A 23060-nucleotide genomic window follows, 5' to 3' on the forward strand; every position below is an offset into this window, starting at 1 on the left:
AAAAAGAAGACCAGAATGTGGCTGCCTCAGTCCTTCTTAGAAGGAAGGACAAAACAAGGGAGGAAATACAAGGTCAAATAGAGGAGCAGGGATTGAAGAAAAGATCTACAGAGACTGCCTCACCTGGAGAACCACCCCACATGCAGCCACCAAACCCAAGCAATATTGCTGACGCCAAGAAGTGTTTACTGGCAGGAACCAGATATGGATGTCTCCTCAGAGGCTCTCCCAGAGTCATACTGATACAGATGAGGATGCTTGCAGCTAACAATCAGACTGAACACAGGGCCTCCAATGAATGAGATAGAGAAAGGACTGAAAGAGCTGAAAGTCTTGGAACTTCATGGGAAGAACATCATCATCAATCAACCAAGGTACTGAGGTGGAGAGGGTGATTGGGAGAGGGAACACATTCATGTAAGCAAGTTGAAGGGGAGGGGGGAAGGGTATAACATTTGAAATGTAAATACAGAGAGTATCTAATAAATTTGAAAAAAAATAAACGACTTCTATAACAACTGGAACATAGTAAACAGTTCAAAACATAGGCAGCTTTCTAAAGACAGTATCTGTCTATTCTTTGAGAGGAGTTCTATGAACATTGTATTAGGTGTTTATTAGCTTGATCCTATGGCTTATTCAGGAAAAGCAAGTACAAGATAATAGGATACCCTTGGAGAGTGCACATAGATTCAGGGACTCCATCCTGGGAAAGGTTTCATCCGCTCTACACCCACGGCACACACTAACGCAAATATGCTCTTCCTCCTAGCCAGTTGTGCCTGTTTGGAAAATCCATACTAAATCTGTCTATCCTTCCCTGCCCATACCCAGGCACTTTGGTCCAACTTCAGCTCTGCTACAGCAGGCAAGTTTTTTATGTGATTTCTTTCCTTTATTTTTGTCCTGTTTCTGTTGTCCTGAGTTTAGTAGATTTTTTTTCCTAACAAACACCACCAGCAAAAATACGGTGAATAGATTGTTACTATTTCTTTCATCTACTGAACAATCCAGGATAAAACAGTGCACCGTGAATTGCTCCATGCCATTACTACTACACTTTTTAAGCCAATCTCCCTATTTAAGAGGAAGCAGGCCATTGGCTGATAAGGGGGACGGAAGTCCCTCTTATGAAGTGACAGGAACAAAGGCCTAGAAAAGGAAGGATGGTGGGTAAGAAGCAAACCAGACAACCTGACCCTGCTATCATCCTGGCCACTGTCTCTGTGAATCCGTTCAAAAGTCACTGTTTAGAGGCCTCAATTCATAGCCTGGAGAAAGAAGGTTTTCTAATGCATTCGAATCAAATAAAGAATGCTGAGGACCAGGGACTGTTTTAGAAACTTTGTTACCACCAAAATTGTCCCCTTCTTCAGTACCCCCACTGAAGATACATTAGCACACTACAAACAGTGGGAGGGACGTGGGGCATGCTTCAGGGAAAAGGACACACCAATGCCTTGTGTGATAATGTGGCTGCTCAGATGGACTAGGAAGGTTCTCGTTAGTTTCTACTTTACTGTCCATCAAGTACTCATGACCTCTCTGGGCCTTTCTAAAACTCAGTTTAATATTCTCTCTGACCAGCTTACAAAGACGAACCTGAGATTATTCTTTCAACTAGGCTTTAGAGCCCAGCTCCCTCCATTTTGGTAAAGTTATCAAAAATCACATAAGCTGCCACACAACTTCAAGAAAAAAAATCCTCATCAAATTGTCCCAAAATAACACCATTGAAATAAAAGTCATACAATCAAACACAAGGAATATATAGAAGCTGAAGAAACTGAAAGGTTATTCCCACCATTCCTTTTCTTTGGGCTTCAGTGAAATGTTCTCTGGCCAGCTGCAAACAGCCTGCCTGAGCAGTGTGCCCCGTGGTGACTTCTGTGGTTCTTGTCCCATCTCCTTCACTGCATAGTATATTACATCATTGTTCACTATAAAGGGAGCTGCTGTCTGGCCCTTTTAATGAACCAGAAATCCCCAAACTTATCAAGGAGAGAAATGAGCCCCTGTTACCTTATGATGAAGAGAGGGTATAACACCGAAACCTTGCCCTTTTCTGAGGGCAGAGCTACAGATTGCTTCTTAATTGAACAGTGCATCTCAGAGCACAGAGTTCCAAAGCAATAATAGAAACACACAAAAGGACCTTCATAAATGATCCCAAATGCCCAAAGACAGGACATAAGAGGCAAGAAGACTGGAAATTTGAGATGAGCCTGGACAACATAAGCAAACTATATCTGAACTGAAAGGAAGGAAGAGGAGGAAGATGAAGAAAATGATGATGATGATGATGATGATGATGATGATGATGATAAAGGGGAAAGAAGGAAGAAAAAAAGAAAAAAGGAAGGAAGGAAGAAAGGAAGGAAAAAAGTTTTATACTAGAGAACCATTGAACCATTGTGATTTTGAGTGGGCATTCAGGAAAGCAAAACTCCAGGATCAGAACTGAGAACTGACACTGTGTTATGCCCCAGGGTGGGAACTAAGAAAACATTGCTTAAGGGCAACACTTTGCCACAGCAAGTCACCTGGGAGTGCCATCAGGATACCGAGCATTCGTACAGTATGAGGAAGTAGGCTATTTCTAGAAGCACTTCCTTGCACACTCCACTACCCAAGCCCAGCCAATGCCAGACACACTGAAGGAATGAGGTGCCTGGCCAGAGCCAACCACAGCCAGCCAACTTTGTCCTGTTTATTTCAGTCTCGTGGGTGCTACTGTTTCCGGGATTCAAAGAAGGAATTCTGCCATCTGCCACACCAACCATTCCATCAAGAAGGTGGGCTTGCATTAAAATTTATTTTCTAAAAAGGTAGATATTATTTATAAAAATGAGTGTTGGGTAAGATTTGGCCACATGTCATATATCATGCTGACCCCACTTTAGCATGAAGTGAGACAAAGGCCCTCCGGAAAAAGAAAATGACTACTCTTTACCAGCTCCCCCTTCTGTCTACAACTTTCAACAAAGAGCAAACAAGGCACAATGCAAAACTACAGAGTTTCCCTCCACCAATCATCCTCCAAGAGAAACTTTACATTTCTCTTTGAAATAGAACATTGCGAAGCTAATGACAGCGGTGCGTTCAATTTCTCATCCACGTTAGGAAAACCTTTACAAGCTCAGTGGCAGAACGGGGCTACATTTCTCTTTCTTGGCCAGGAGGATGAGAGGTTTGCTCCTTTCTTTTAATTAAACGATGTGTTTCTAGATTTTGGTATTGTCTGGGGACAGTCTTGCTACATAGCATCTGTTGGACTGGAACACACTCTGTAGCCCAGACTGGCCTCCAAGTTGCAGTGATCCTCTAACCTCTCGGGTGTGAGAACTGTAGGCACCACCAAACCTGGCTTTCAAGTACCAGGATATGAAGAAAATGGCATGCAATGGATTCAGGCATAAAAGATGAGGTGTTATCATTTATGAGAAAATTAACAGAACTGAGGACAGTATACTGCATGAGATAAGCCATGCACAGAAAAAAAAAATGAACACAGCAGATTCGTGTTTATCTGTGAAAGCTAAAAAGTTTACCTCAAACTGAAAGGGGAAGAATACTAAGTACTAGACATTGAAAGGGGGTGAGAGGAAGGAAAATGGAGGGAAAAGAAATGGTGGGCACCAAAATATAGACAAGTTCATACATATGTTATAAAGATTTCGAAGAAAGTACTGAGTGTCTCCAAATATCAAACACTAAGACAGTGAAACCTACCGTTAGGTGATCAGTGTGTATTGTGTCTATGGAATGAACTATCACACTGTAGCCCATAGAGTTACTCCACGTTAATTAAACATTACCTTATTAACTCTTGCTTGGCTCATAAACTCAGATGCATGTCTGGAGAAATCTGAGTGACACAACTGATCAGAAGTTTCCAGAATAGCCAGAGGCTTCTGGACGCCCACAGATTACCAAGAGTTAATTCTTTAAAGGTCTCTCTCTCTCTCACACACACACACACATACACACACACTTACTTCAAAATTCTCCCTGGAGAGAAGACCAACCAAGCAAGTGCTGCCTTGCCCACTGAATGCTTTAATCAGCCAGATCTTGCTGGACTTGTTAGACCTGACCCAAAAGCAACAATTGCTTCAGTAATGATGCCAGGCATAGGCTAGCTAGCACAAAGCTGCCTACTGCAGTGGAAATCCCTATAATGGGGCACTGCTATAAAACCATGCCAATTATCCCCCTACTGCCAAGAAAGCAGGAACTGATTAAAGGCACATGGGTAAGAGAGAAGCAAAGGAATAGTCCCGAATACCTCTATCCTTGCAGCTACCATGACCTCTTTGAATGGAAGCTGCCTGTCATGTGACGGTGATGATCTGAAAGACTTGATCTGAAAGACTTAATCACTGTTAGAAGTGGAGCAGAAGTGTCAGTTGTCTAAGAGAGCAAATAAAAAACCAAGGCACAGGAAGGCAAGGCACCTGAAAGAGTCGCCTAGGGTCTTGCAGCAAGGGGAAGCTGGCAGCATAAGGCCCTGATGGGGATGCCGGAAATGCAGAAGCTGCATAAGGAGGTGGTATGAGGAGTCTGGGCTCAAGGAGAACACTGGGTGTGAAAGAAGGTCAGAGATCTGGGAAAATCAAGCAAGGCAATAACAAGGTACTATTTTTTGTTTTGTTTTTCTTTTTCCCTCTTTTAAATTAGATGCTCTCTGTATTTATATTTGAAATGTTATCCCCTTCCCCCACCCCACTCCCATCCCCCCTCCCCTTCACTTGTCTTCAGGAAGGTATTATACAAGACAGAGACAAAGATGTCACAGATTCAAACAAGACGACGTGACAGCTGACTCCTAACACTGGGTGACCTAGCAGGAAAAAAAAAAAAAAATTAAAGCCCTCAGAGTCCAGATTAGGGTTTACAACCCCAACTGCTGCCTTGAGTAAACTTCGAGTAAATGACTGAACTTCAATTTCATCATCAGTGAAACAGGGTCGTTTTTGTGCTCTGGGTTACTTTACCTGTGCAACAATATAATTTCCTGCCTGATTAACTCATGGGGCTGTGAGGCAGCAGGTGAAACTCCACTGAACTGAAAAATACTATAGAGTAGGCTTTGTGTGCTGCTGGTGATAACACGCAGGGCCTCACGCATGCTAGGCATGTGCTCCACCACTGAGCTACATTCCGACATCCTGATGTTCTTGTTTCCACGCATCGCTGTTACGTGTGCCATCAGTATAGTCACAAGTCCATCTAAAGATAGAACTGATTTCAACCAATATATGTTAGTCCCCAAATGCTTAACAGTCTGCATGCTGTGGAAACGCTAACAACAACAACAACAAAACAAAAACAACAGTAACAAAAATAAACCTGATGCTGACTAGTACAGCAATCCTAAAGACATACTAAAGTTCACAAGGCATTAGCTTCCCCATATATGAACTGCAGGTAATAATACTTCCTTCACAAATTAAGTAGAATAATGCACGTGAAATGAACTTATCAGGAAGAAGAAGTTTGCTGTATATGTAAAGAAGTGCGATCTGGGAGGAGTTGGGGGCAAGGAAAAGAATATGTCAAAATATACTGTATGAGATTCTCAGGCAATAAATAAAAACATCACTTAAAGAAAAGGCCTTAAATAGTATGAAGTACCCTGCAAATGGTAGTTTACGCTCTGATCTCCATCAAAATCCACATGCAGGAACACACACACACACACACACACACACATACACACACCCTCACATAGTTACCCAAAACATTGTTAGAAACTCTAATTGGACTATATTACAATTATTTAGTCCTCGTTACAGATTGAGGGTGGTCAGTTAGAGAAGCTCTCTTAATGATCTATTGCACCAGGTCCTGCCATGCAAAAATCAACAACAAAATTAAAACAAAAGCAAAAACAAACAAAACTACAGCTTTCATGTCATCAGATTCCCTAAACATTTCCCTACTCCATTCCAGCAGATCTGTAAAATGTGCGGTTGTGTGCAGGCCCACACTTGGGGTGCATTCTTGGCTAGAAGCACCGAAGAGACTCTCACATGGTGAAAATAATTTTGAAAGGAAAAATGCAGCTCAGCAAACAGAGGTTGGTGAAAAACAGACACTTTCAGTGTGGACAGTCATACACAACATCACAATGGGACAAATAGTAGGTTTAGTACTGAGTCTGTGTTTAACTGGCTCTAGCATATGTGTTGGCCCTCCATTTCCTCACTTGAAATATGCAAGAGTTTAGTGAAATATCACAATGGCCCTTTGCACTATATGAGCCGATTCTGGCAAGACACTGCCCATTGGTGAAAACCTAGGGAAAGGGGGCATGGGGATGCAGGCCTGTAATTCCAGAAGAATCATGAATTGGAGTCATTACTTGGTTACCTGGTAAGGAAGGGAAGGTCAGGAAAGAAAGGGGAAGGGAGGGGAGGGGAGGAAAGGGAGTCAGGTGGCCCCTATATCCCAGCTATTGAGGATGCTACTCAGGTTAAAGAATTGCTGGAGATCAGCCTGGGAAATATGCTGAGGTCTTCATTTCAAAATAGAAAATAAAAGGAAAGAATGAAAGTGCTTAAACAGCATCTGTTTTTCAGAAAGGAAAGGCAAACAAAATGCCAAGAAAGCCCAGCTTTCTCTCCCTTTCCTTTCTACCAGGGAAACTGCAAGCCCTGGCTGAGCTGCCTGCCACTTAGCACACTGCTCCTTCTTCTTTCCCATCTAGTGCTATTCACAATCATCCCACAGAGCTTGGAAAGTCAGGCATGCACTTCTGGAGATGGCGTTGCCAGATCTAGTGAATAGAGGCCAGCTATACTGGTGTCTCAAGGACCAGAGAAATTCAAAATGTCAGCTCTGCAGAGATTCGCCTTACAACTCCCCCGTTTCTGATCTTTCTGCTCTCAAGAAAATTGTTAGAGGCAACTACAAAGCACGTCTGCGGGACTGTTAATCACTGTCCTCTCCCATTTAACAAACTGGGGATGGGTGAAGTCGGCATCAGTCTCCAGCTGTCCACTACCACGGGCACAGTACATATTTTTCCACTCAACAGAGAAAGGCATTTCCACAACAGCCTGGCTCGGGAAAGAGATTTGGAAGCCAAAGTGTGGCCCTCCTGCTTCTGGGTAGTCCTTAATGAAAACCTTTCTCAGAACTGCCTTTTGTGAAGTTCCTAATATGGTGTTGTACTGTTGGGCCTACTGCTGGCCACTTGTGAGAAATTCCATGCTGCCCTAAGGACAAAAATAATGTAGGGAGGGGAGAGAAATTTGTCACCCATGAGTAATGCCACACATTTCCCAGTGTATACTACCCGCTACTCAAAAAGCAGCTGTTAGCATTGAGTCAAGAGATGAGCATAGAAGCTGGGAGGCTTCTAGAGCTGCCCCGCCAGCTGCTCTAGACTCCTAGGGAAGGGACACAAAGGGCAGGTGTCACGCCATGATGATATATTACTGTTCTTTATAACAAGGAAAGAAAACACCATCAGGTGCTAATTAGGGTGGAGTGAGACTGCTCAGCAGGGAAAACACCTGATCTCAGACATGATACAGGCAAAGAATAAAGGAGAGCTTTCCACTAATACAATATCTCCCTTCCAAACTGGTCATTTCAAACAAACACACTCCTGGCCCCAACAAAGGGCATCCAGACAGATTGAAGTAAATTACCTACTTCAGAGTCTGCAGAGTGTGCCTGGAATCGGAAACCAGAGAAGCCCATACTAGTCCCAAATTGGGCTCTAGTTTCTGGTCACTGAAGGAGTAATTATCTCTCTTGACTTCCTTTCCCTGGATATACAGTCAAGTGTTACAGATGTGAGTCTTTCAAAACAAACTTTCAGGTCTAATACAAGGGAAAACTGAAGGCAGGTCTAAGTTTAATAGAGAACCACTTCTGTTTTTCCAAACGTGATGTCATTTTATATTTTACACACAAAACAAAGGTACTACTTATGTACCATAAAATCTGCCCAGCATACAACTAGGTGGGTTTTAGCATAGTCACAGCGCTGCACAAGCGTCATCATACTGTAATTAAGAAACATTCACCTCCAAACAAGATATTCCTCACCGATTGGCAATCACAGTACATTTTAACCCTCCAACCCTGAGCAAATACTAGCCTGCTAACACTCTAGTAGGTTGGCTTTCTATATATTTCATATGAAAGAAATCATAAACAATATTTAGTCTTTTATAAATGGCTTTTCATTGTATACTTATTCACTTCTCAGGTAATGGACATTTAGGTTATTTTCCACTTTGGATCATTATAGATAATAATTCGTGTGTGGAGATGCCCCCTCAGGGACTATGCTAGAATACAGTAGTATACTATATATCCATATAGATACAGCTGAGCATGCTTGCAGCTAACCATTGGTCTGAACTCTGGGATCCCAATGAGGCTGCTAAAGAAAGGACCTAAGGAACTGATCGGAGTTGCAACCTCATGGGAAGAACAACATTATCAACCAACCAAACCCTCTAAAACTCCCATGGACTAAAACACCAACCTCTGTGCCCACTTTGAGAGACCTATTGATCCAGTTGCAAAGCTGAAGATAGCGGTGTCTGCCATCAATGTGAGAAGAGGCTTTTGTTCTAGAGAGGGCATTTGTCCCAAAGTAGGAGAATGCTAAGGCAATGGGGTGGAGAGGGGGATGAGAAGAGAGTGCACCTTTGTGAAGGCAACTGGAGGGGGAGGGGGATGGGAGCAGGGAGTACAGAGTACCTAATTATAAAAAGAGAAAAAAAATAATCTGTGTGTGTGTGTGTATAGATACAGATAGACAAATAATAGAATAAAATGTATGGGGCAATGCTTAACCATCTTTGAAGAACTGATAAAGGTTAGCAGCTAAACTTTTCCAAGTGGCTAAAACATGCTATATACCTAACAAGAAATAAGGGTTGCAAATTCTCTAATAATGTTTTGTTTTGTTATTATAGCCATTCTAGTGAGTGAGGTATGATATCTTATTGTGGATTTTACTTGCATTTCCCCCCAAGGAATGAATGATTTTAAGCCAAGCTCAAGGATGCAAAAGTAACATAGCAGTAGATTCTTTCCTTCCACTCCATGGGTTCTGGGAATGGAATGCAGGTTGTCTTGACAACAAGCACCCTTTCCTACTGAGCAATCTCACTACTCTCTACTGCTCATACTTTTACTGTTTGTTACCGTTTGCTTCCATTTTATTATTTGTGTGTGTGTGTGTGTGTGTGTGTGTGTGTGTGTGTGTGTGTGTGGTATGGGTGCATACATGACACAGCATGCACATAGTAGCCAGAGGAATACTGGCAGGATTCTGTTCTCTCCTTTCCCAACATGGGTCCTGGAGATGGACATCCAGTAGTTAATCTTAACATTAGTGCCTTCACCTCTTACCTGCACCTATTTTGTTTTTGTTGACATTGTTGCTGTTGTTGTTCTTGTTTAAGAATATAGAATCTCAAATAACCCAGCAACTTTGAATGAACTATGTGGCTGATAATGACACTGAGTTCTTGACACCCCCAGCCTCACCCTCCTGAGTGCAGGTGGGTACCACCATGCTTGGCTACTTCCATCATTTCTAATTGGATTTTTGTTGTTGCCATCATAACAAATATTGTCCTTTTTCATTTTTAGCCCAGTGGTGGTGACACACACCTTTAATCCCAGTACTTGGAAGGCAGAGACAGAAGGATCTCTGAATCTGAGTCCAGCCTGGTCTACAGAATAAGTTCCAGGAATTCTAGGACTACACAGAGGAAACCCTGACTCAGAAAACTGAAAATTAAAGAGAAACACAGACAGACAGGAAGGAAAAAAGGAAGGAAGGAAGGAAGAAAGGAAGGAAGGAAGGAAGGAAGGAAGGAAGGAAGGAAGGAAGCAGTATTGTCTTTTTAAAATAGAAAACAACTTTTCTTTCACACAATCTGTTCTGATTATGAACCCCCCTCCCAGATCCTTCCACTTTACCATCACCCCAAATCCACACCCATTCATTCTATCATTAGAAAACAAAGTCATCTAAAAAGAATAAGAAAATAAGATACAATAAAAACAAACCAGAAAAGGACAAAACGAAACAAACTGGGGGAAAAAAAGAGCCAAAGATATAAAGCAAAAGAAATACCAGCAGATGGTGAGACACACACACACACACACACACACACACACACACACACACACTATAAACAAAATCAGAATCTATAATATATAAGCAAAAAATATGTAAAGAAAAATAATAAAAATTAAAAGTAAAAATAAAAATGCCCAGACAAAATACTGTGACACAAAATAAAACTTCCAAAATTATCATTGGATCTGTACTGTGTTTGCTGTCTACTGCTGGTCATTGGACCTGGCCTTAGCTATAGTTTGTATGCCCAGTGATACTCTACCAAAGAAAACCAGTTTTCCTTTTCATGCAGTTATTAACTGGAAATAGCTTCTCATTTAAGGACAGGAGCATGTGTCTATTTCTCTGCCTGGCACTGGGATCCTATCTGGCTTATCTTTGTGCATGCTGCCAGTCTCTGAGTTCATATGTGTATCAGAACTGTTGTCTAGAGGCCTTGTTTCCTTCTGCCTTCCATCTCAAATTAGTCTTTAATCCGAGACCATGGAATCTTCCCCTTTGGTACATCTTTAATCTCTTTCAATGATTTTTGGGGGTGGGGGTGGGAACCAAACCCGGGGCCTGGCTCATGCTAGGCCAGCCCTCTTACTGCTTTACTGTATCCACAGCTCTCCATGACGAGTTTTCATTCTCAGAGTAAAGGTACTATAATGTTTAAAATATACCTGTAATTTAGCCACCAAACACAGATACATTATGATTCTTAACAGTAGCAAAATGACAGCTATGAAATAGCAATGAAAACAATATTACCATTGGGAGTCACCACAACACGAGGAACTCTATTAAAGGGTCACAGCATTAGGAAGGCTGAGAACCCTTGCTCTACACAGAATCACGTCCTATAAGACAGACAGTTTTAGCACTTCTCCATCTGCATCCTTATTTACTCTCCCTGCTCCACTGCCCTGTGTAATTAGAATAATGATATGGCATATCATACAGGTTGGAACTCCCAATTATTGCTTTCATGTTTGGGGGCAAGGAAGCGCTTCCTTGCCCTAACTAACACAGAAGTCTCGGGTAGCTGTGGTGTTAACACCCTGTAAATAGTGCTGTTCCTGGCAAGCCAACTGTGCTAGATGCAGTCTTAAGCAGCCCCATGAATGGACCTTTTCTAGTTGACTGTCTTCAAAGGTAATTAAACATGGCAAGGCTCTGGGTATGAGACTTCTTGAGGAGCCAAAATCTCACTTTACCCCCTAAGATGCTGCAGGGCTATAAGGATTAGGAAGCCTTCATTTTCAGCACTATACCAAATCTTAAAAGGGGGAGCAATGGGGGTTACAACACAGCTGTTAGAGAGATTCGCCAGCTTTTATTCAACAAACCACCACATACTATATTTGCCTTTAATAGATATCTATGGTTCTGAGATTTTTATTTGACCTTTTAGGCAGGGTCTACAGTCCATCCAGTGACAATTTTCTTTAGATAAGCTGAGATCTTACTATGTAGCCTAGGGGTGGCTTCAAACTTAACAGTCCCCATGTGCTGAGATTACAGGCATACACCTCAATGATGCCTGATCTCCCCCAGATACAATAGTGAAGAAAGCTGATCCCAGAGAGGCCAATGCTTTCCTGTAATAGAAGCCACTCCTAAAGAAGAAGAAATTGAAAGAAGTATGGAAATAAAGTCCTCTTTTAAAGGATAGACAAACTATTGACACTGCTTGTCTCTAGGGTTAAAAAAAATGGGGAAGTCCAACACAGAAGGAGGAAAAGGAGGGCACGGGGTATGGCAGCATGGATCTGCAATCTCAATACTTTAGAAACTGAAGCAAGAGAAACAGAAGTTGGAGGCCAGGAACTATAGAGGTGGCTCTGTTGTTAAAGTGCCAGTCACACAGGCCTGAGGACCTGAGCTCACTCACATAAAAAGCTAGGTGTGGCAGTGTGCATCTGAAGGGACAGAGACAGAAGGACCCCTCAAGGTCATCAATCAGCCAGACAGCCTAGAAAAATTGGTGAGCATCAAGTCCAGTGGGAGAGCGTATCTCAATAAGATGGGGGCCAGTGAATATGCACTAACTGCCAGGAATGACTATCTGAGTTCAGTCATCGGGCCCCACACGGTGGGAAGAGAAAATGGACTCCTGAAATTGTCCTCTGATATTCACATGTGCACTGTGGCCTGCTCATGCTCACACACACAGTCTCACACACACACACACACACACACACACACACACACATACACACACACCAGATAAATTAAAATGTAATAATTTAAAAGAACAAGGGAGATAGACAAACAGGTGTATAACACATATGTGCATGCACAGACACATATGTACACAGAAAAGCAGAAGAAACATATTTTAAAAGTTGACAGCCAGCCTGGTCTACATAGTATGACTTTGTCTCAAAACACCAAAAGGAAAGAAAAAAGAATAATGGTTTGCTCATTACCAAGGCTGTTGTTACCAAAGTGGTGAAATGCGGGTCTGCTTGACTTAGGGACTCTTTCTCTTCATCTCTTCTTCTTGCCAATATATAATACATTGTCATAGTAAAGTTCCTTTTTCTTACCTCACAAATCTGAACCTCAAAGTATACAACAGACTATATTCACCCTGAACTTCCTCTTTTTACCTCTTCTTAAAACTGTAACAAAATAAAGAAATAACTAGATATTTAGTGAATGCTCCAAGATACCATAATCTTATTCAACAGTATATCCAGGGCAGTACTGGTACACAGTAGGTTATTAGTAAATCTTTGTTGAATTAAATTTAATTGCTTTTACATTGCCCAAGGTCTAGGACTTGATGTAAGCCTCCTAAGGATCCTCTAGCTGACTAGGGAAAAAATCAGCTTGAGATTTCTGGGGGAGTCCCCTGGAAAACTGTGTATCATTCCAGATCCTCGTGAGCTTTTAGGAAAATTCTGTGGTACTGATTAGAGAAGCAGATGCCAGATTAAACAAATGGTTTGGGCTATGTTGGAAAATAATTTTCCTTCACCATCCTGAAGGCCAATTGGAAATGTTTCCTTAATAGGTAAGTCAAGCTAGAATCATTAGTGCCCTATGGCAGTACTACCCCCCCAACCCTGACAACATCATCTCTCATAAATTGTGCCATTTGCCATCATAGTTCCCACAGCACCTCAGTCCAGCTACTCTGCAATGTAGGTCTTCCAAAGGCTTCTAAGGAACATGGTAATATAGCTGCACTGAATCCCACTCAGCATGGCTTCACATCTACTAAAAGCAGCACCAAATCAAACATCAGTAAACTGATCACTTCACTCTGAAACATCTTCTTATGCTCAATGGCACTGAGCATAAGAACAGGTGAATTTCTGACTAAGAACATAAATTTTATCACCCTCCCCCTGTATCACCACACTACACCCACCTCCACAGAGACTCCTTTATCATGGATACTCTGGGCAGAACTGAGAGGCACTGCTTCCCCTCACAAAAACAAACAAAAAAATCCAACAAGTTCACAGTCAAACAGGCCAATGTGATTCAAGTTGTGCATCCATGACAGATACATTAGTTTTGTTGTTCAATGACCTACTTACTCTCTTAGAGTCGAGATGAATTTGCTTGATTTTGACAGAATCACTAAATATCTAGTAATGGTCATCAGAAAACAGAATGCTAAACCCACAAGCAAACTTTCTGGTCAGTGAGTAGACCCTAATTCTATAAATGAGAAAATTTATCTCAAAAGTCAAAGATTTACCCAATATCACACAGGTAGCTAGAAGCAGGCTTGGAAGCAGCCTATTCTCCCAGGGAAGCAATCCACAGATAGGCACCAAAACTGCTAAATCGTAAACTGAAAAGGTACCAGAAGATGGCCTTGGTGTAAACATGTAAAACACTTGTTTTTTAATATATATATATATATATATATATATATATATATATATATATATATATAACAGTAATTAGTTCTCAAAACAAAATAAAAGCATAGACTATGAGAAGGAAGTTTTCTTTTAAAATATTAAGGCTACAATATCAAAATTACACAAAATTATACTGCAATCATTTTACCACCTTCATGTACATTTGTGATACAGAATGCATCTGTGATGAACAGTGCTCACTATCAACTTGACGGAATCTAGACTCACTGGAGATGGGCTCGGCTAAGTGGTTCAGAAAGATTCATCTTAATTGTAGGCAGAAGCATCCATGGGCAGGGAATCCAAGACTATATAGCTGGAGAAAAGGAACTGAACAACAGCAAGCATTCATTGCTCTGTTTCTGACTATGAATGCAATGTGAAGCTGCTTCAAGTTCCAGATGCCTTGACTTCCCCTCCATGATAGATTTGTACCATAGCTAGAAGGAACTCATTTTCCCTTAAGCTAATTTGGTCTAAAATATTTTATCTCAGCAATTTTAAAAGATTAGCACAGCATCTTTGGTTTGTTTTTTTTTTTTTTTTTTTCTTGAGACAGGATCTCATGTAACCTAGGCTGGTCTCAAATTATGCATAGACAAAATTGACCTTGAACTCTTTATATGCCTGCCTCCACCTCACATGTACTGAGATTACATATTTGTACAACTACCCCAGGCTAGATTCATTCCTTAAGGTGTGTTTTTCTAAGACAGGGACTCATGGGTCACAGGCTAGCCTCAAACTATGTAGCTGAGGATGACCTTGAACTCCTGATCCTCCTGCCACCAACTTCTGAGTGTTGGGATCACATATATAAGCAACCATATCCAGCTCTTTTGGATCCTTTAAACTATGACTTTCATTGATCCAAAGCAATACATACATGATGGTTATGTGTGGTTTCTGGTATCTGTTGTATACATGTATATTCTTATTATTAGTTTTAAAACACTGAATTTTATTTTTGTTTAAATGTTGTCATGTACACTAAAATATTTTTGTGAAAATTGATGTATATATGAACTCCATAACTAGTCTAATCATTTTTTTTCTGAAACTGTTAAACTATAATGCATAATAGAATTTTACATAGCTATATAGAAGCTCTACTCCTTCCCCATTTTTATTGACCCAAACTGCATCATACCCCAAGTACCTGGGTGGTTTGTCTAGGATCATTTGCCATTATGCGGTAAGCCTCCCAGTTTCTAGTCCTTGAAACCTTTCTCCCCGAAGATGGACATGCTTCATTTCCCTAGTGTATAAGAGGCCAAGACTTTTTGGCTAATAAACTTAGATAATTTAGCTCAGAGATTGCAATCCATTCAATTCAGCCTACAAAGAACAATTGCTCTGCCACTAAGACATAACTCAGTGGCAGAGCAATTCTCTAGCATGTATGAGGCCCTAGGTTCAATTTGTAATGCTGAAAAAAAGAGAGAGAAAGGCATTTTCTTTAGTTAAAAACAGTGTATGTGGGTGCTATGACACATATCTATAATCTCAACATTAGGAGGTTACAGCAAGAAAAATGCTACAACTTCAAGTCAAGCATGGGTTATATAGCAAGATTCTATCACACCAAAATAAAAAAAAAAAAAATTCCACCAAAAAAAATGAGCATTTAAAAATAATTAACTAAGGGTGTAATGTGGTCTTTTGAAGGTGGGGAGACTGTTAGATTTCCCTCAGACATAATTTATAGCACAACAAAATAAAATTATTTACATTTACTATGACATTCCAGCCTATCAATAATTCCATTTGCCGAATTATCAGTAAAAGTCCAGCTAATTGAAATAGCTTCACCAATGGTCAGCAACCCGCAGCTGGTAAAACAAGCCCCAACTTACTATTTTTATATGTCACCCTCCCCCAGCAGCACTAAAAATTGTTTTCATATTTTTAGGGAAGTTCTCTTTTGATATTTTTTTAGGCACAGGATCTCCGGGTTACAGCCCAGGATGCCCTACAATCCACTGTGTCCCAGGTTTGCTTTGAACTCTCCATTTTCCTGCCCGTACAGCCTAGTGCCAGGTTAGAGGCACATGCCACCACTACTTACCTACATTTGTAATGCCTGAGGACATTGTAAGGAATAAAATACCATGACACGTGAAATGGGTTTGAAAATCACATTTCAATGTTAATGAGGTTTCCCAGGATGATAATGAGGCCTCACTCACTCTTGCTCTATGGCTGCTTTCACATAACAGCAGAGTAGACTGTGAGTGAATGTGTGGCCTTGAAGCCTAAGACATGCATAACTCTTTACACCAAAGGTTTATTGATCCTGAGCTATATATAAGAAGTATAAACAGGGATGATGATGCAGGCCTATTATTCCAGTACTTGGGAGGCTGAGGTGGGAGACCTTTGAGCCTAAACCCTGCCTGAGATACACAGATCATCTCTAAAATTGGATGTGGTTGCTCATTCCTGTATACCCAGCACTCAGGAAACTGAAGCAGGAAGATTATCAAGTCTGAAGTCAGCCTGGGCTATTTAGCATGTTCTAGGCAAGCCTGGGCTACAGAACGAGATCCTGTCTTGAGAAGAGGGGGGGAGCAAAGCATGTTAAACAGCACAAATACAATGGAGTTTGGTGGCACACCCCTGTAATCACAGCCCTTGAGCTACTAACAAAGAAAGATAATGAAGTCAAGGCCAGCCAGGGATACATGGTGGATTCAAAGGATCTGAGTTGAGTTACATACTGAGACCCTGTCTAAAAATAAAAAGTCACAAACACCTGTGTGAGGGTGCTAACTCCTTACTCTTGATAATCTCTCAGTGAATCGTCCTAAAATCATCCTAAAAGCTAAAACTACACACCCATCTAGCAAAAACTTTCTATTGGCATAGACTGTCCATAAAGTATAATGTCTAAAAAGAATTTTAATTAAGGAATCACTAGTATGTAAGACGAGCTTAGTAAGTCAAAGCACTGTTAATTCTGGGCAAGTTCCAACACTATTTCCTCCTTTAAGTCCTCTGTCTTCCACCAAGATACGAGCTCTCTCTAATGTAACATCTAGTCATGTGCACCAACCAGCTCCAAAGCTCTGGACTTTAATACCTTAGGAAGCAGTAATTTCTCCTCTCTACATCTCCCTTACTAGTCTTGGAACTTCTTAAGGTCAATATTCATCCGTGACTCACTCTAGGTACACAACAGCTATGTGAAGAAAGATCAGAACACAGTATATGCACAGGTATTAACTGAAGAAATGGCATGTGGTTCCTGAGCTATATATAGTCTACATTCAGTGTCTCGGGTTTCTGGGGGCTATAAGCAATGAGCCATATCATTTTCACTGAACAATGCCTAGAGCAAATATTCAGTAACATCAAAAAGACTAAAACTGTCAACATGAAAAAACTAAAACTAAAAAAGGAAGAGACATGAGGATAGAGATTAGTAGGAAGGCCTGCCCAGCACACACAAGGAACTTGTATTCTATACTCAGCACATATGCACACACACACACACACACACACACACACACACACACACACACACACACGAAGAGAGAGAAATAACAGACAGAGAGAGAATGCCAATGAAAGCCCAGAGAAAAGCAGGCAATACTGTTGTGATCTCTCACAGTTGTGGTGCTTTATTTTCTATTAGTTTAAGTTATCACTGTCATATGCTCAAAAAACTATAAATACATCACATGGGGAGGGGATAAGAATCAAGCACCCATCAAAAGAGAAAGGCTGGCTCCCTTTGGAACATTAATTCCCTCTAAGCACTGACTTAAACGAACCTAATTATTTGTCTTAGGTTTGCTTTCTGATGCGGTGATGAAAACATTGGCCAGTGATGAAAACATTGGCCAGAGCAACTTGAGGAAGAAAGACTTTATTTCTGCTTAAAATTCCCAGGTCACAATTGACCACTGAGGGCAGGAACTCAAGACAGAAACCTGGAGGCAGGAACTGAAGCAAAGGATAATGACGGCTGCTTTTATTTTACCAACCCGCCTGGAAGTGGCACTTAGGCTGGGGCCTTCTATATATCAATCAAGAAAAAATTGCCACATGCCTATGGACAATCTTCTGGAGGCAATCAATCCCTCAATTGGTTTCCCTCTTCCCACATAATTTTTGCTGTGTCAAGTTCACAAACATACACACACACACACACACACACACACACACACACACACACACAAATAACTATCACAGTGTTCAAACAGGACCACATTCAGTGCAGTAATAGCCACACATGTTTATTGCTTAAAGCCTTATCCAGAGGTCTATGCAAAAGCACAGTGGGATCAAGTATTAACACCAAGTTTCACCTGGGTTAACACCTTCAAGGAAAACCATAGCCATGCCCCACGTTTTGCAGGAATGCTGGCCATTTGATGTGATACCCAAATTAGCTGTCAATCATTGTCCTGCCTTTTATTGCCAGATACCAGATTCTAAGATGGATCCATGAGCATGAATACAAGTCTCATTGCTGAACTGTGCCCAGATGAGTGACCTTTTCCAGCAAGGTAACAAGGAAAAGGGGTGTATCCAACTACTTTTATTTACATATTCCCTTTCTGAACCTTACTGAACTTATATGTTCATCAACAGATGTATTAGTAACCAAAAGATATACTATCAACAATGTATTTGTTTTAGGCCTTTCCATCTTACAATGTCCTTTTAGACTTAATTCTCTTGAGCCTCACAACTACCCTATGAAGTGAATATAATTACCACCATTAATATGGCAATTTTTAAATTCCAGTACCGTGGATGGAATATAAGGCCCTGCACAGGCAATCGGCTCTACCACTGAGCTGCATGCCCAGTACACCACCGGTTTCATATTGTACAAATCGATTATTGTACATTACCATAAAGCTACCCGTGTTTACCAAACTGGGACAGTTTAACATTTCTCTCTTGAATACTTTTTTTTTTCTTAATTTTCGAATTACGTTTCATGGTTGAAATGGTTTGTGCCAGGTTTCAAAATCGGAAAATCCTGACTGCAGTCCGGTCTTTAAATCCAATCCCAGTGTGGTAATTTCTTCTTTCCTTCACTTGGGAGGAGCACACCTGTGCTTTTCACCCTCCCAACCTACCCTGAAAACAACTGAGCTGTCACAGTGTGAAGAAGCAGGGCGTGTGGGACAAATATTACTGAGGCAAAATTAGTAGGAAACATTCCATCACTGCCTCTAGCTACTCAAGTGTTTAAACCCTGTGGAGCTTAAAGAAAAGGAATAGGCAAGGGTTAGTCAAGGGGGCTTCAATTCCTCCCCATCATATTTTGAGCTACTCTGACCCTGAAATAAAAAAAATCACCACAAACACCAAAGAGTCCCCTATCCTATATGCGCTTTCAGACCTGCAGCTCATGTACAAAGATTTGAGTTGGTTTCTAACTCTTTCCACTCAGAGTATCAGAAAGAAGAAGAAGAAAACCCACTACTTGCCTCTTAACCTACAAAAACCTTTGCTCTTCCAGCATGCCTGTAAACCATCACTTGGGAAATGAAGGCAGAAAGATCAGCAGTTCAAGGCCAGCACAGCCTTCACATTAAGACCCTGTCTCCAAAAACCAAGATCTGTATATGTAGCTAGCATATGCAAAGACCTGAATTAAGTCCCTGTCACTGGTGGGAGGTACATTTTGCCTTTCCCAAAAAAAAAAAAAAAAAATGTTTGATTGAACTGAATGTTTTCTTAGTCACCTGGATATGACTTAGCTGACCATTTTAAGCATAATTTCACCTTGCCATACATATCACAAAATCACCTCCTAACTAGCACTTGCATAACGAGCTTTTTGCAGGCAAATACTGTGAGCAGTTTGCAGTAAGAAGGAATCCACAACCCAGTTGCCCCTTTCCTTTCACGGCGTCCTCAAGCTTCTATTTCTGTGGGACAACCTCCATATTCTCAACCTCTCAATGAACTCTATTAAGAAGAGACACACCCAAAAGCCTAGCCTACAAGTCTGCTAGGCTCAGCATTTTAAATATTCCATCTTCGAAGTGCTAATGTAAGTGTCCTCTTGACCAGGTGACAAGACAACAAAGCATTAAATGATCCAACTCAATTGAAGGAACTTGAACAGTTCATGGATTCAGACCAAACGTGGCCAGACAAGCACAAATTAGAACAGTTCCATTCAAAGTACTGGCTCGAAGCAGGTCTCGAAGCACCAAAGCGGCTCTTGCTTGGCTGTAGCAGCCTGGCACAAGGAACCACACAATCTAGACATGGGATGAGGTGAGGGTTAATCCACTTAAAACAAAGTTCAAAACAGAGAGAGGCTCCTCTACAGTGACTTTACCTTTCCCAATTATCTTTCATTTTAGCCAAGGAGAGAAAAATTGAATTAATCCTCATTCTACTTAATTGTTATCCTCCCTTCTTCTGGGTACATATTTCAGCACAGAGGGTTGGTTTGCTTATACTCTCATTGGGGACGTCACTACTCTTTCTTTTTCTTTGAGCCTCCTGAGAACCAGCAGAAATAAAACCATACACGCAGAAGGGAAAACCAGTCCCACAAGTGAGGAAGCACTGACCACGGAAAAGCAAAGATGGGCACTGTCCTTTCTGGGCAGCAGTCCCACATCCTAGGCCCTGTGTGTTGTATACACAGGGGATCTGGGCCCCCTGGACCATGAACTAGACAGGTCTTTGTTCCACGCTGAAGTGGAATTCAGTAGTATGTGAAGCCAATCAACGATCCTTAGAAAATGATTTGGGAATGGTAAATTTGTGCTGCCCCATACTTTTCTTCAATAACCAGCGCCTAGGACAAAAAGTCATTATACTGGAAGTTCTTAACCTTAATTCCCAATTCTTTGGGGGTCCTGGGGGTAGTTTCTTGGTAAGCATGGAAGTCAGCTTGTACTGCACAGGGTGTTGTCCATGTCTGACAGGTTGGGCAGACTATCTGTTTCAATACGAATCTGCTAAGAAAGAGTAACTCCAAGGCTAAAGGGTCTCTATCCCAGCTACACATTAAGTCTTACAAGGTCAGGGCCTCTAAAGGGAAAGGCCCAGAGTTCTACTCGTCTTCACCGATTTCCATTTCTACAGACCCCACTCTCAAGTAAATCCACAAGACTCAGATCTGGGTTGAGAGTCACTGCAGATCTCCACCACACCCCCACACACACCCCATATCCCCGTGGTATGGAAAGGTTTAAAGGCCAGAACCACCTACTCAGACAAACAGCTCATGGAAGCCTTCCACTTACTTCTCATAGCGCTGATAAGCGCGCTGCCGTCTTTGATCACGTCTTTGATGAATTTATTGGTCCTCTCCAGCTCCTGTTCATAATACTTGAGCCTCTCTCGGAAATCGGGGCTGTCGAGGTAGCAGTCGCTGAACTCCAGCGGGGGATGCCCCATGATTATGATAGCGTAGGGGCTAGGGATTAGAGACAAAGAGCGAGAGCATCAGTAGCATGATCCGCAGAATAGAGCCAGTGGCTTGTGTTCAAGATCCACTTTTAGGTGACTCTTAGCCCCATTCCCTTTGGAGGACAGGTACCTGTTCTAATGAAACTCTTGGGAGCGCCCGCTGGTGTGTAGCTGGAGCGCGCAGTCCGGTGGTGGCTGACCAGGAGTGCTTACCAACGCCTTCTGACGCCGGCAGGGTGCAGCCTAGGGAGCAGCACGCCCCCTGGTCATCGTCTCCCCAAAGCACAGCGCTGTGTCCCAGGGTGGAGGCGGGGAGAGCACGGGCGCAGAGGCCGCCTCTTTGCGCTCCCAAGCCAGCCAAGGCTTCCTTCCTCGGCTCCCCAAGAGAGGCAGATTGTGCCTCCCCTCCCCCTTCTTAAAGCCAATGCCACTGTTTCACGCTGGCTGAGCCCTAACTCCAAGAACTAATGAGAGCACGGGTTCCCTTCGGATGTCTTCCTCGGGTCTTCGGGGCTCGTCGCCTACAACTCGGCAGCCGCAGAGACCGCCTACTGGTTCCTGGGAGCCACCGTGATGTGCGGTTTGGCACTTAGAGAGTTAAGCCCAGCAGCAAGGAAACGGAGCTTTCCTCCAACAACACGACAGCAGGCAGTGGGAAGAGGAGGGCGACAGTGCTACGCACAATAGCTGTGGTAGCCCGGCGCTTCCCTACGGAAACTGGGGAGCAGTCAGCGCCCTAGGACTCCATCTGGAAAGCGTGGCGGCCTGGGATATGTAGTCTTTCCATTCGCTCGTCCCATGACTCCACCCTGCGGTCTCCCACTACTCCTCCTGGGTGGCCGCTCTCCTAGTTCTACTTCCCTAAGCAACCCCAGGCACAACAATCCTAGAAGGGCAGGTGTACTGCCCTGGCCCCCGAGAGTGCGTGCAAAGTTTCCATAAATGTAACAAAACCCAAAAGGATAGACAATAGGAGGCTGTCTCTCACCAGTACTTGGTTGGACTGCCTTTTTTTCCCCCTCTTTCTCCCTTCCTCTGACCCACCAACTCTTTTCCTGTGGCTCCTAGTACAAGACACTAATTCTCATAGAGTTTGGTACCTACTGTAGGATCCCTGCTAGGCCCAGAACTCCCTGCTGAAGAAACAGAGGCCTTAACTAGATTTGAACATCTTCCTGAGTAGGGCCTGGGAGAACAGTTTCTGTGACCCAAGTCAATGCATAGACTGATAACTAAAGCATGTGATTTTCTGTCTGTTAAGGGAGAACCTAAAATGAAGTTGCTATAAGTTGTTTTTCTGTTTATCCAAAAGGCGTTTTTTTTTTTTTTTTTTTTTTCATTGTCTATTGTAGGGGAACCCGGGTTCCTTATAAAGACAGCTCTCAAATTAAGAGTGGCTGCAGTTAGGAAAACTGTAACATAGCATATACTTGGGGAAAAATCTGTTTTGATTGTGCAGCAGTGTTTACATTAAATTATATTAGTAAAAGCCAGAACAAAGTAGTGGAAAATACCTACCTGTATTGATGTCTAGTTGCTTCTGTAACAGACTACTACCAGGTTGACAGCTTAAATTAACACAAATGTATTATTTTAAGTTGTGGGAGTGAGAGTTGGAATGAACACCATGAAGCTAAAGTCGACATGTCAGGATGGCTATGTTCTTCTGA

At 42.1% G+C, this 23060-nt stretch overlaps 1 protein-coding gene across 3 annotated transcripts in view; it reads right to left on the reverse strand.

Annotated features, from left to right (window-relative positions):
* OPHN1 (oligophrenin 1) overlaps positions 1–21622 on the reverse strand; it is a 287931-nt gene extending 266309 nt beyond the window's left edge. For all 3 annotated transcript variants that reach the window (XM_080909908.1, XM_080909906.1, XM_080909905.1), the window contains exons 1-2: positions 21521–21622; positions 21225–21397 (exon numbers count right to left, since the gene is read on the reverse strand). In XM_080909908.1, the coding sequence (XP_080766034.1) occupies positions 21225–21378 (154 nt within the window). In that variant the 5' untranslated portion in view covers positions 21379–21397; positions 21521–21622. The remainder of the gene's footprint in view (positions 1–21224; positions 21398–21520) is intronic.
* Positions 21623–23060: the final 1438 nt, after the last annotated feature.

The sequence above is a fragment of the Micromys minutus genome (genome assembly GCF_963924665.1).
Source record: "Micromys minutus genome assembly, chromosome: X".
Classification (NCBI taxonomy): Eukaryota; Metazoa; Chordata; class Mammalia; order Rodentia; family Muridae; genus Micromys; species Micromys minutus.